Below are 14918 nucleotides of genomic sequence, written 5' to 3' on the forward strand. Positions count from 1 at the left end.
GAACTCTTTCAGTTTCTCTCCAATCCTTCTTATGACTCAAGATCTCTTTCATGAACTTGGCATAAGAAGGTATTTGCTCAAGTGCCTCTGCAAATGGAATCTTTATTTCAAGGGTCCTGAGATAATCTGCAAAGCGAGCAAATTGCTTATCCTACTCCTCTTTTCGGAGTTTTTGAGGATAAGGTATCTTGGCTTTATATTCCTCAACCTTAGTTGCTGTAGGTTTATTGCCTACAGAAGTGGTTGAAGAAGCCTTTTTAGAGGGGTTGTCATCAGCACTTGTGTGTGTCTGATCCCTCACTGGCAATGGATTGCCAGAGTTAGAAGCTGGAGTGACGTTAGACGCCAACTCCTTGTCAGTTCCTGGCGTCTGAACACCAGAACTGTGCCCATTTTGGGCGTTCAACGCCAGATCCTGCCCATTTTGGGCGTTCAACGCCAGATCTTTGCTTGTTTCTGGCGTTGAACCCAAGTCCTTGCTTGTTACTGGCGTTGAACGCCAGTCTTGGGCATGGTCTGGGCGTTCAGCGCCAGCCTTCCACCCAACTTCCGGCGTTTTAGCACCAGAATTACTTTTCCCTGGGCTCTTACTGTCCTTAGATGGATTTTGGGTGTTGTAAATCACACTTTTTACAACTCGTGCCACTAACCAGCAAGTGCACTGGGTCGTCCAAGTAATACCTTACGTGAGTAAGGGTCGATCCCACGGAGATTGTTGGCTTGAAGCAAGCTATGGTTATCTTGTAACTCTTAGTCAGGAAGACAATAAAACAATTCACTTATCAAATCTGATTGCAAGGAATAACAGAGCATGAAATAAATACTTGTTATGCAGTAATGGAGAATGTGTTGGAGTTTTGGAGATGCTTTGTCTTCTGAATCTCTGCTTTCCTCTGCCTTCTTGTTCGCACACGCACGTTCCTCCTATGGCAAGCTGTGTGTTGGTGGATCACTGTTGTCAATGGCTACCATCCATCCTTCCAGTGAAAAGGGTTCAGGTGCGCTGTCACCACACGGCTAATCATCTGCAGGTTCTCAATCGTACCGGAATAGGATTTACTATCCTTTTGTGTCTGTCACTACGCCCAGCACTCACGAGTTTGAAGCACGTCACATTCATTCAATCCCAGAGTCCTACTCGGAATACCACAGACAAGGTTTAGACTTTCCGGACTCTCATGAATGCCGCCATCAGTCTAGCTTATACCACGAAGATTCTGATTAAGAGATCCAAGAGATATTCATTCATTCTACGGTAGAATGGAAGTGGTTGTCAGGCACGCGTTCGTGGGGCAATGATGATGATTGTCACGTTCATCACATTCATGTTGAAGTGCGAATGAATATCTTAGATAGGAACACGCATATTTGAATAGAAAACAGGAATACGTGCCTTAATTCATCGAGACACAGCAGAGCTCCTCACCCCCAACAATGGAGTTTAGAGACTCATGCCATCAAAGAGTACAAAGTTCAGATCTAAAATGTCATGAGATACAAAATAAATCTCTAAAAGTTGTTTAAATACTAAACTAGTAACCTAGGTTTACAGAAAATGAGTAAACTATGATAGATGGTGCAGAAATTTACTTCTGGGGCCCACTTGATGTGTGCTGAGGCTGAGACCAAAGCTTCTCACGTGCATAGGGCTGTTTTGGGCATTCAACGCCAGCTTTGGATCCTTTTCTGGCGTTGAACTCCAACTTGCAACTTGTTTCTGGCGCTGGACGCCAGAATTGGGCAGAGAGCTGGCGTTGAATGCCAGTTTACATCGTCTATCCTTGAGCAAAGTATAGACTATTATATACTTCTGAAAAGTCCTGGATGTCTACTTTCCAACGAAATTGGAAGCGCGCCATTTGGAGTTCTGTAGCCCCAAAAAATCCACTTTGAGTGCAGGGAGGTCAGAATCCAACAGCATCAGCAGTCCTTTTTCAGCCTGATTCAGATTTTTGCTCAGCTCCCTCAATTTCAGCCAGAAAATACCTGAAATTACAGAAAAATACACAAAATCATAGTAAAGTCCAGAAATATGAATTTTGCCTAGAAACTAATAAAAACATCCCTAAAAGTAACTAGTTCCTACTAAAAACATACTAAAAACAATGCCAAAAAGCGTATAAATTATCCGCTCATCAGGCGCCAAAAACTTGATGAGGAAAAAATGATTCCACACAAACTCACCGGCAAGTATACTGGGTTGCATCAAGTAGTAAAACTCACAGAGGTGAGGTCGATCCCACAGGGATTGATGGATCAAGCAACTTTAGTTAGGTGATTAGTCTAGTTAAGCTAACAGTCGTGAATTGGGTGAAATTGTATTGACAGAATGTAAAGTGCAGAAGGTATAAAGTGCAGAAGGTAAATTGGCAGAAACTTAAAGAGCAAGAAATATAAATTGCAGCAAATGTAAAGGGAATTGGGTGCTAGAAAATTAAATAAAGCAGTAAATCAGAACTCGGAATAATTGCAGAAGATTAAAATTGTGTGAAAGAAATTTGAAAGCAATAGGAACAGAAAGGTACAATTGGCAGAAATAAAAATTGCAGAAGAGTAGAGATGCAGGAAATTGAAATTGCAATAAAAGTGAACTGAATTCAATATAGCTGAAATATGAAAATGTAGAAAAGGAAAAAGTGTATCAGAGAGCCTTCTATTCTACTCCTACTCATACTCCTACTGCTGCCTACCACTAATGCAGCCTACTGTTCGTGAAGCCTTTTTCACTAACTGTGAACCAAAGCCTTTTTATAGGCATTCCTAAATTACAAATGAAATTGAAATTGAAAATAAATTACAATTCAAATGAAATTGCTATTTTAACTATTTCTTGTGCTTTGAGTGATGTCAATGGGCTTTACTTGCTTTGAAGTTTCAATGGGCTTGGAATCAGATCAATTGAGCTAGAATTGCACTTCTAGGAGAGGGTAGCGTTCAAATAGAGAACGGAGCGCTTTTATACCCACGCATACGCGTCCTCTACGCCTGCGCATCCTTTTTGCATTTTGCCCCATCCACGCGTACGCAACACCTACGCGTACATGTGACCTTCAGATTTTGAGCTTGTGACGCGTACGCGTGCCATACGCTTGGGCGTCCCTTGTAGCACTCTCCAAACGAGCGTAGCGTTCGCAATATCAGTGCTCCCCACGCGTACGCGTCCCTTATGCATACGCGTGGGTCTTCAAACATGCCACTTCCACGCGTACGCATCAGCCATGCGTACGCGTGGTTCTTCAGAAATGTCATTCGACGCGTGCGTGTCATGTACGCTGGGCGTCGGTCGCAAAACTTCAATTCCAACTTTAAATTTGCTCGAAAACGCTCATTCAGATAACTTAGCACTCTCTTTGCAATTGAGCGCTGATCACATCCACGCGTACGCGTCATGCACACGTACGCATGGGTCTTCAAAATTCCTTGCCCGACGCGTGTGCGTCTTGTACGCGTGCGTGTTGCGTTCTTGCACCAAGAGCACTCTCCTTATTTAAATCATGGGTCACGTTTTTAAAAGCGTGGCCTAAGGCTCCAAAGCGTGCTCAAACTTCAAAATGTGTCCAGAATTCTTATTTTGTACTTCCTGCTTCTTTTCCTTCTTCTTTTCACCTGTCATCAACCAAACAGATACATCAAAACCTTGGCATAATCATCAAATCTTGCATCATTCATATTATCAACTAAATCTTGCAAGAAATCTAATGAAAATGCATAAAATTATCAATGTTTGATTGAATCAAGACAAGCATGAAATTCTCACTCAAACACTTACTTATTGCCTAAAAATGCATGAAAACCAAGTAAAAACTAATGAAAAAGGCTTGTGAAACTAGCCTAAGATGACTTGTCGTCAATATTATAGAAGTAACTGTCAATTGACATTAGGTTAGTCTATAAATAGAGTTTTGGGCAAACATTGCAATCAGTTAAGTTCTTCTTGGAAATCCAAGAACATTCTCAACCTCCCTAACATCACAGAGTAAAATTGAGAATCTTAAGTAATTCTTCTAAAGTCTAAACTCAAACTTGTACTATATTTTCTATTTTTAATTAAAGTTCTTTATTACTTTTTATTTGTTTTTCTTCATCTTCTTCTTCCTTTTTCTTTTAATTTTTGCATTTTACTTTGCCTCCGGCGCTTTGTATGTTTTTTTTTATATTTAATTTTATTTTTGAAACTATAATTGAGACTTTGAGACACCCACAAGAGGATTCATTTTCGCTCTTTGAATTAAGATTGTGAAACAAAACTCAAAAGTTATTAATTTATTTGTTGTTAACAATAGAATAAAAAATTGAGTAAATATGCTAGGCGAAAGAAAATATTATCTAAAAAGAAAATTTGAATAATGCAAGGAAGGTTGTAACTGACATGATATTATTGGGCATACTTGGTCAAAGGCATAACTGATAGAGGTAGCAATGCAAAGCGTCAAAGAAACAATTGCGGGACGGTTATTTATCAGAATTTGAAAATCGGCAAAGATATTATAGAAGTAACTGTCAATTGACATTTGGTTAGTCTATAAATAGAGTTTTGGACAAATGTTGTAATCAATTTAGTTTTTTTTTTTGAAAAACACTTAGAAATCCTAAAATGCTCTCAGCTTCCCTGACATCACAGAGTGAAATTGAGAATCTTAAGTAATTTTTCTAAAATTTGATTTCAAACTTGTACTTTATTTTCTATTTTTAATTAAAGATCTTTATTACTTTTTATTTGTTCTTCTTCGTCTTCTTTTTACTTTCTCTTTTAATTTCTGCATTTCACTTTGTCTTTGGTACCTTGCATATTTTTTTTATCTTTAATTTTATTTTCAAAACTACAATTGAGACACCCACAAGAGTAGTTTTCGCTCCATGAATTAAGATTGTGAAACAAAATTCGAAAGTTGTTAATTTATGTGTTGTTAACAATTGAACAAAAAATTGAGTAAATATGTTAGGCAAAAGAAAATATTATCTAAGAAAAAAATTTGAATAACGAAAGGGAGGTTGTAAGTGTCACGATATTATTGGGTATACTTGGTCAAAAACGTAAGTGACAGAGGTAGCTATGCAAAGCGTCAAGGAAACAAGTGTGGGACGGTTATTAATTCGAATTTGAAAATTCACAAAGATATTATAGAAGTAGCTCTCAATTGACATTAGGTTAGTCTATACATTGTAATCAGTTCAGCTCTTCTTTGAAAACACTTAGAAATTCAAAAACACTCTCAGCCTCACTGGCATCACAGAGTAAAATTGAGAATCTTAAGTAATTTCTCTGAAGTCTAAATTCAAACTTGTACTTTATTTTTTATTTTTAATTAAAGTTATTTATTACTTTTTATTTTTTCTTCATCTTCTTCTTCCTTTCTCTTTTAATTTATGCATTTTATTTTGTCTTTGACACCTTGCATGTTTTTATTTTATCTTTAATTTTATTTTTAAAACTACAATTGAGACCTTGAGACACCCATAAGAAGAGCTATTTCTGCTCCTTGAATTAGGATTGTGAAATAAAATTCGAAAGTTGTTAATTTATTTGTTGTTAAAAAATTGATCTCATCGCCTACGAGAATTTCACCTGCTTAGCCATCATCGAGGCCCTTGGCAGTGCCCTCACCAACAAATACTCCGAGGGCCTCCCTGGCAACTGCTAATACAGCTGCAATGAGTACATGGTCGAGATTGAGAATCTCTGCCGCTCCGCTCATGCGCCCTCCATGCCTTCCACCTCGACCCTCAATCTTGGGGCATTAACGTCCAGCCTTACTCCGGGACCACACGAATTGCACCGCCTACACTGTCGCCTCCAGCCATATGACCGCATCATGGGGCTTGACCTCCCTTCCGGCGATCACTTTACCCACGGTTACTACACCTCCGGTGGGAAGAAGATCTCTGCAACTTCCATTTACTTTAAGGGTTTGCCTTACAAGGTGAATAACACCACTGGATACATTGATTATGATAGGATGGAGGAGAAGGCCTTGGATTTCAGGTTTTGGCTGGATTTGAGTTCGAATAAGCTGAGTGGGCCAGTTCCTTTTGCTCTTTTCGAACTTCTATCGCTGCAGTAATTAACGCTGTCTTTCAAAGAGTTTTTTCAGTGAAAAAAAATTCTGCAGGATTTGAGAAAAGCAGATTGATCACGGTAGACATAAGCAACAACAAGCTTAGGGGTACTTTGCCATGGTTCATGGCGTGGATGCCTCAGCTTTCAGCATTGTTGCTGGAGAAAAAGAAGAAGAATAAAAAGGAGGATGAAGAAGAAGGAGGAGGTAACATTTTTAGAAGGACCAAAAAATGTTAAGGTTAAATAAAGAAGGAGGGATTAAATCGGGTACAAATTGCAATCTGGCTAGCTAAACTAGCAATTGTAGACGCCAGTGCAGCACACTGTAGCCACGTCAATACTGAAATAGGTGACTCATAGTCGGAAATATGCCTAGGGACCATTATGATGTCCGGAGCTGAATTTGGGAGACTACTATGGTGCAATTGGAATTTCGAAGACCAAATTAGCTAATCTCATAAATCTCAGGAATCAGTATAGAGATTTACTCCATCATGGGAGCTAAAATGCCAAGACAAGCGGGCAAAGAAACCTGTTGTGGTTATTGGTAGCAGCAAAGAGCAAGACGTGATTTGCGTTTGCGCTTCTTCTTGTCCCATTTGTTCTCGAAGAACCTTTTCCACTCCAATTCTTCTAGCACTAGCTTTCATCACTTTCACGTGGAAATGGTTAATCAGCTCATCACTTCCGGTTTGTTCTTTTTCGCTTTCACCTCCATGTTGAACGCACTCGATTTCAACAAATGCATGTTCCGGCCGGTACACCATTTCCAACAATGAAAAAAACAAAGAAGTAAATTGTCACTATTTGCATTCTCACATGATGGAGATGATGCTGCCGCTGATTGCCTCACAACCACCAATATCGGAGACTATCGTGAAAGTGACGGTAACAACAAAGACAACAGCAGTTTAGATAGAGATAGTTGGGGATTGGCGAAGAAAGATGAGAAGGTCATTTTGTTTTTTAAGTGAATATTCATCTCGATTCTTGATAATTTTTTTTTAAGGACTACGAGACCTCCACAAAAAAATACCCAATTTTAGCCTTTACTTTTTAACATTGTGAGATTAATTAACCCCTACGTTAATGATTTATCTCTAAAACTTGCTTATGTGAGTTGTTAATTACTAATATATAATAAAAAATCTATCAATCTTAATTGGTTCTTAATGAATAAATTAACAGTTTAACATTTTATATAGGTTTATTCAGTTAATACAAAAAAAAATATTAACAAAAAAATTAATTAATTTTACAGAAATAAAAATCAAAAGCCAAAAATAATATTTTTTTAGTTGTAAATCTAATTGTCTTACAAAATAATTGTTAGAGACATTTAGAATTTTTTTTTTTTTCATTTAACGGTTCAACAATCTTGGATTCGACTTACGACGCTTTTTAATTTCTATATGAAAGGGAGGCTGGGGTTGAACCCGGTTATGGGAACGTGGGGTGCTGCACAAAGGGGTGGTGTCAGTTGTAAAGGAAATCGGACCGTGGGTGTAGGTCTGTGCAAGTCGGACCGTGCGACATGCAGCTGCACCACAACACGGACCCTGCGACATGTAGGTCACAACACCCATGGTCCATTTTGTGCCTCATTGGACACGCGTCGTCCAACCCTCGCTCCCCAAACGGTGCCCTGATTACCAACATAGTGCATGAAGTAGGCACACCCACCATCCGATAACTCACTTTTAGATTTCACTCTCAACCTTCAAACTCCATTCTTCTTCTTCATTCTTCTGCTGGTAGTGAGTGTCTTCGGTGAAAAATAAAAAAACTGCCAAAGAAATATAAAATTAAAGATGTTGATCGTGCTGAGCTTCATATTAGACACTATATCAGCCATTCTGATTATGTAAGTTTATTTAATATTTTGTTAAATTTTTATAATTTTAAATATTGTTCTTACAATTTAGTTGTTCCTGTTATTAAAATAGTATTTAGAAAATAAATTATAAAATGTAAAATAGGACTGGATCTTTAATAAAATTTTTTATAGAAGGTTTTTTTTTTAATTTTTTCAAGTTATAATTGTTAGAAAATTAAATATTATTGTGCGAACAGTAATTGAATGTAAGGAAAAAAAATGAATGCTTAGTATTAATTTTTATCTAATATTTAGTTTGATTTCATTAATTATAATCATAACTGTAGAAGTTAATTATTCATTATTGTTATTAGTAAATGAATTTAGAAAGATAATGAGGATGATTATTAGTAAATTTTAGAATTTATATATCTGTGTTTAACTTTACATAAGTACTAGTTAATAGATAATTAAAAATACAAATTATAATGTTATATATTATCAAAATTGGAATCTACTGGAAATAAATATATAATTCTAATGTTGTCATAGTCTCTGGAACTGATTAGGAATGTATTTATTAGTAGATGTCATTAATAGTTAAGTTGGAGAGATTTCAAGGATTAGTCAAATATTTGTTGTAAATATTTGTTTTACTTTGACTTAGTCAAATAATTTATGAATGTTTTGTGGTTTCAACTAATATGTGTTGTTGAGTTAGTTGTGCAACAATTTTGTTAATGATTTGATCTACTTAGAACTTTATTGCCGCCTAGTAGTAAGTTAGTAATGGTTAATTAGTTGACTAATAAGTTGTTATGTTTTTTGTAGAAATTAAGAATGGTGACATGTAATCATCCACTTCCTCCTGATCGGTACGACGATAGGGTTGAGGAGTATTTACGAGTTACTGGGTTTTATCATGCATCTCAGATAGGTGTAGTACAGTGCCAGAAAGCACTTGTGAATGATCTAATTGAACGGTGGCACCCAGATACACATACGTTTCATCTTCCCATTGGTGAATGTGCTGTAACTCTGGAAGACGTCGCTTTAATTCTTGGTCTTTCGACGGATGGTCTTCCAGTCACGGGGATGACAATGAGTAGTTTCGAAGCGTTGCAGGCTGAGTGTTTGGAACAATTTAGAGTTGCACCGTCTAAAGAACAGTGTAGAGGATGCTGCATAAAACTTACGTGGCTGCGCGACTTAAAAGAAAATTTACAGTTGATTGATGAGATAAGTATATGTAGGTATGTGAAGTGCCACATTATGTTGCTGATCGGGACGATCTTGTTTGGGGATAAATCTGGGGCAGCTGTCCACTGGAAGTTTCTACCATTGCTTCGTGACTTCGGCAGTATTGGACAGTATAGCTGGGGATCAGCATGCTTGGCACACCTTTACAGGGCATTATGTAGGGCATCTCGCTTTAACTGCAAGGAAATCGATGGTCCACTAACCCTTCCGCTCGTATGGGCTTGGATCCGACTGCCTTATCTATCTCCGCTACCTAGGAAACCACGCAGTTTTCTGCTAGCAAACAGGTAATATTATGTTACAATGTTTTCATTTCTTGATATTTAGAATTCAGTTGCACTAAATAAATATATCATATTAGGTGGCGTAACTGGGAGCGTGGTGACCGACGATATAGATATCTGACGCTAAGTCACTTTAGGAAGGCATTCGATGAACTTCAGGAAGGCCAGGTTAGTTTTCATTAAAGATGTATTACTTTCGGATTTAGTGTTTAGCTAAATTGATGAAGCATTGGTATTGTAAATGTGATGTGGGTTGGACTTATGAGTTTCATTTATGATTGGCAATTTGTGTGGGCTGCTTATTCTGTGGACCGTGTGGATCCGAATATAATTCCTCCTGAAATCTACATGCAGTCGGTTGTATGGAGCGCAACAGTGCCGTTGGTGTCATTCGAATGCATCGAGTGGCATGCCACCGATAGGATTAGGTGACAGTTCAATTTAATTCAGGGAGAACCTAATCAGGAACAGAATCTGGACAAGGCGTATGGAGAAGTCCCTACTGGTCCTAAGAATCTTAATTGGGTCACGGCACCGACTCATTCATACTGGGTGATGCATTGGACAAACAGGTATCATCACGTTCTTTCTGAGGTTCTGATGCCCTCACAATATCCATTGGAGTCTTACATGTACTGGTACCGAACAAAATTTGGGGACCGCTTATACTTGTTGAACCTTGTAGTAGAAGAAAATGATGAGGGTAATCAGGATTTGGATGAGGGTAATGAGGAGATGGACCGGGGTAATGAGGATATGGAAGAGGGTAGTCAGGATGCTGATGATGACAATGAGGATCAGGAGGCCCAATCGCCGCCACCACCTCCAAATCCGATTCCAGAAGAGCAACCTCAATCCTCATGCCAATATGTACCTTAGACACAGTTCACAACTACATTTCCAATGCATCAACAATTTTGGGGTATGCCACAGTATGAAACAGGAGAAGGAGGTTCTTTTAGTCAATTGCTTGGGTTCATGGCTGCAGATGCTGGACATTCACAATATCGCAATCAGCCTGATTTCACGGCAGGTAGGTATTCGTTGGATGCGAGGCTTCCATGCCATACCTCATCGGTTGCTTCTGGAGGATTCGTGTCTGTTGACTCTAGTAGAAGTAAAGGTGGGCGTGGAGTTCTTAATAGTCAAAATCCTAACCGTGTTTCCATGGTACCTATTGAAGAAGATGCTAACACACTCGAAGAGGACACCAATGCGTATCTAGTAGATGAATCGGATGACGAGGATGATATAGAGGAGTTCGATGAGGATGAGGAATCACGTAATGATGGTAAGATGATTCTGTATTTTGCTTTACATGTTCTATTAGTGACTCATTCTGTGTTCATAAATGGTATCTCCATCTGATTTGAGTAACTGATATGTGGTATCTCTCTTGTTTTGATTACCTAAAACCATAAATTTAATTTTTTTTATTAAATTGTATGCAGGTCATTGTGACACTCCGGATGACAAAGCAAAAGGTTACAATCTGAGGATTGATCCGCCACGTCATAGCGCTAATCGCTACACTCCATCCGTGTTCAAAAAGGCAGCTAAAAAATGCAAGAACTTTGTGAAGGATGTTAAGTGGGCAATGAGAAAGTAGTGGTGGTGTAATAAACTTATTTGTGTATTAATTATGTGGACTATGTTTAGCGTACTTTATATGTGTTGGATAGTTTGTATTAATGACCTGGATTGTTGTAAGATTACTTTGTATGTTCATAATATTTTATTATTAATGAACTTATTTATGTATTAATATCCTGGACTATGTATTAGTGTTGCAAAATTTTTCGAATAATTTACTAAGAATGACATATCAGATTAAGTCATTTTGGCAGTTGATGTCATATTACATAACGATACAGGTGGAGAATAATACTAGATTGTCCATTTTGATAATGCTACATAGAGCAGCTCATGTTACATAAAATAATTTCTTAACACAGGTGGACAACTCGTGATATTATATAATGATACATATGTATTATCATCCTAGACTGTGAACCTACTGAGTCTGTCCGCCGGCATTTGCACCACTGGACTGACGGCATCTGCTACGGCTGTGTCCCTCAGCTCCACAAAGCCTACATCGCCTAGGCCGACGTAACATACGCGTGTCCATCTCATTCAAGAAGCGCGTCATTCTGGGGCGACCTTTCGTCACTCGTCTCAGGAAAGGATTTGGTATGAACCGAGGTCCGTTGTAAGCAGGTCATGTAGTCGGATTACCTAGTGGCCTAAACCTTGCTCGGTACACCCGCCGAACTTGGTCCATCTTATACACATCATGCACATATAGTTGCCAGTCTAGTCGCTGGTTGGCACAATATGCGAACACATGTCGACAGGGGATTCTATCTACCTGGAACTCACCACAATCACATCGAAGGCCTCGTAGGTCGACTGCAAACTCAAGTCCACTAGGCATCTCACACACCTCAAAGACCTCATTCTGCCTGTCAAAGCAACTAACCTGTATGTTTCCAGATGCAACTTGGTTTGCATGTAACTTCGACGTCACGACATCAGAAAACACATGCCCAGCAGTAATCCGGGCTTCCGCCTCCGCTCTTTTTCGTGTGAACAACTCGTTAAGTCTGTAAAATGTTGCCTTCACAAGGGCAGTAACGGGTAGATTGCGAGCACCCTTCAATACTGAGTTTATGCATTCCACTAGATTCGTCGTCATATGACCCCATCGATATCCACCATCAAAAGCCAACGCGTACTGTTCGCGGGGGGATTCGGTTTAACCAGTTAGTGTAGGCCTCGCCCCGTTCTTGTAAACGTTGGTATCGTACTTCATACTCCCGCACCGTCCTCGAATATCCTGTATGATAAAAAGATAGAAACAAAAATAAAGAGGCTAACACACTCATTGGCGGTAAATCTGTTAGTAAAATAATTAACTTTGCTAAGCGTTACCTAAATTGACGACCAGTTTCTGCAAGTATGGCGCCTTGAATTTCCTCAGAAAATTCGATTCTATATGCCTGATGCAAAACATATGGAAAGCTCTTGGAGGTGACCAAGCACCGTTACTCCTTTCCACAGCGGCATTTATGAATTCATGACGGTCGGATATCAGTCCCACACCATCTCGAGTGACAACATGCTGGCGAAGGTTACTAAGGAAAAAGTACCATGCATCAGAAGTCTCTCCCTTCACAATAGCAAAAGCAATTGGGACGATATTGTTGTTGCCATCTTGTGAAACTGTCACTAGTAGACAACCCTTGTACTTTCCGTACAAGTGTGTCCCATCCACCTGTACAACTGGCTTACAATGTCTGAATGCTCTAATGCAGGGGTAATAACTCCAAAAGACCCGATGCAATACCCGAATATCAGTCACCAAGTCGTCACCTTGATATGCAGGCATAGTCTCAAAATGAACAACAGCTGATAGCTCCTTATGACACATGGCCTCAAACCATATAGGCAAGGCTTCGTACGATGCTTCCCAGCCTCCAAATATTTTTTCCACTGCCTTTTGCTTAGCCAACCATGCTTTCCGATAACTAACGGTGTAGTTGAACTTCGATTGCACCTCTGCTATAACCGATTTTACCTTTAAGGCGGGATCAGCCTCAACCAACGGCTTTATTGCTTCTGCAATTGTATTCGAATCCAACTTCGAATGATCCTGAGAAATTGTTGCTCTGATACATGTGTGACTGCCATTATACCTCTTTATAACCCAACAGTACTTCCGGCTGATCATGCTAACCCGGATAAGCCAATCACACCCTGACCCATACTGTGTACACTTAGCATAAAATGTCAATGGTTCAGACTCATAGACCCGGTAGTCTACGCTTCTTCGTATGGTATACTCTTTTATCGCCTTAATAACAGTTTCTCTAGAACTGAATTCCATCCCAACAGCAAATTCACCATCTGCGACAAAAGGAATTTCTGCCACAAGGACAGCCATACAAAACATATTTAAAACACAAATATTGTAACATCGAAAATGAACGTAAACAATTTGTAATTGCATCAATTATAACATAACTCCAATTTATTTATATTTAACTAATTGACTTATCTACAATTACTGCAAATTTATTTTCCACTAATTTACTATCGGATATTAATTTCTATTTAACTAACTCGCTGGTTTACTATTTTACTAATTAACCCTAATTTATATTAATCTAATTTACTAACTTACTAGAATAAATACGAATAAATATATTTACTGAAGTTTTCTAACTTCACACGTAAATCCTAACTAATATTTAACTGATTTACAAATTTCTATATAATTTCTAACTAATATTCAACTAATTCAGTCACTTGCTAAAAAATTAACTTTCTTAAACTTAGATACACAAACACGTGAATAAAAATAAATACTAATTCAGTAAATTTTCACACTTTACTTAGCTAGTTGGTCCAACTATCAACATAAATTATTAAAATATTCTAATAGATATTATAAATATAGAGAATTACGTACCTGCACTGGTATAATCCGGAAACTCCGGAACATGCATGACTTCCAAATCCAAAACTCGCATGAATGATGGCTCCTCAAATGGCACTTCGTTTGCCAATGCATTTGCCACATCTGATACATCCGGAGCCATAGGTCTGCCACCTTGATCTCCATCTCCATCTGGACCAACAACTTCGTAGTTGCTTTCGAACTCTTCTTCGCTATCGCTATTGTAATCTTCCCGTAGAATATTCCGGTCGGCCTCAGATTGCTCGAACTCAACATACAACTCAATGAACGCGAGTTGACTCCGATTTTCAATGTACATTGAAAACATCTCGTGCATGCTCGCTTCGTCCGTTACATATTTGGTTTGAAACTGGACGAATCCACCAAACACCTGCACAGGGTATCTATATAGAATACAGGCTACACTTCTTGCCCTCTCAGACTGGATCTTTTCACAGATCACACCTTTGAGCTCTTCAAATGAGATTGTGAAAGGAATCACAACATCTAACGAATTTTCACAAACAAATCTTACTCCTTCAGATATTTGTAATAAAATCTGACCAAAATAATACACCTTCAATAAAACTCGGTCACTCATTTCTTTTAATCACATAAACAAAATCAAAAAGTTGAGAACTCGATCTGTAACTAATATGGGCGCTAAGTAATGAAGAAACAGAGAAGGAAAAACCAGAGGAAAGAACCGTTGAAGAAGAAGAAAACGCCAATAGGTCTCACCATCATTCAGACACTTTTGTTTAGAGTCCCCAACATGTCGGACCCTCCGATTAGGTATACTTCATTCAAAAAATTATTAAAATAACCTACTCGCACCCTCCGATTTCATTTAAATGCATTAAAAAAAATACCCTCTACTAGCAACTCGGAGGGTCCGATTAGGCGTCTCAGAGGATTCAAAAATTCATCCCCTTCAAATCGGACCAACCGATTTGTTGGTCCAAAGCTTAAACACAAACAAGTCGTAGGGTCCGTGTTGAAGCACCTGACACCAGAAAAAAGACTGCCCCACAAGTT

At 38.6% G+C, this 14918-nt stretch overlaps 1 protein-coding gene across 1 annotated transcript; it reads right to left on the reverse strand.

Annotated features, from left to right (window-relative positions):
* Window positions 12107-14888, reverse strand: LOC107607857. Its single transcript, XM_021122490.1, has 3 exons — window positions 13893-14888; window positions 12353-13345; window positions 12107-12257 (listed from the first exon to the last, which is right to left on the reverse strand). The coding sequence occupies exons 1-3, from the start codon at window positions 14479-14481 to the stop codon at window positions 12139-12141; spliced, it is 1701 nt and encodes a 566-aa protein (XP_020978149.1). The 5' UTR covers window positions 14482-14888; the 3' UTR covers window positions 12107-12138.

This window comes from Arachis ipaensis, chromosome B01 (assembly GCF_000816755.2).
Source record: "Arachis ipaensis cultivar K30076 chromosome B01, Araip1.1, whole genome shotgun sequence".
Lineage (NCBI taxonomy): Eukaryota > Viridiplantae > Streptophyta > Magnoliopsida > Fabales > Fabaceae > Arachis > Arachis ipaensis.

What these genes read in the sequence shown, in the direction of transcription:
- LOC107607857 (XM_021122490.1), bottom strand. Translation starts at nt 14,481, where the DNA reads ATGAGTGACCGAGTTTTATTGAAGGTGTATTATTTTGGTCAGATTTTA. An exon ending in TCCGGATTATACCAGTGCAG is followed by an intron (nt 13,346 to 13,892) that starts GTACGTAATTCT and finishes TCCTTGTGGCAG; the next exon opens with AAATTCCTTTTGTCGCAGAT. An exon ending in GAAACTGGTCGTCAATTTAG is followed by an intron (nt 12,258 to 12,352) that starts GTAACGCTTAGC and finishes TTTATCATACAG; the next exon opens with GATATTCGAGGACGGTGCGG.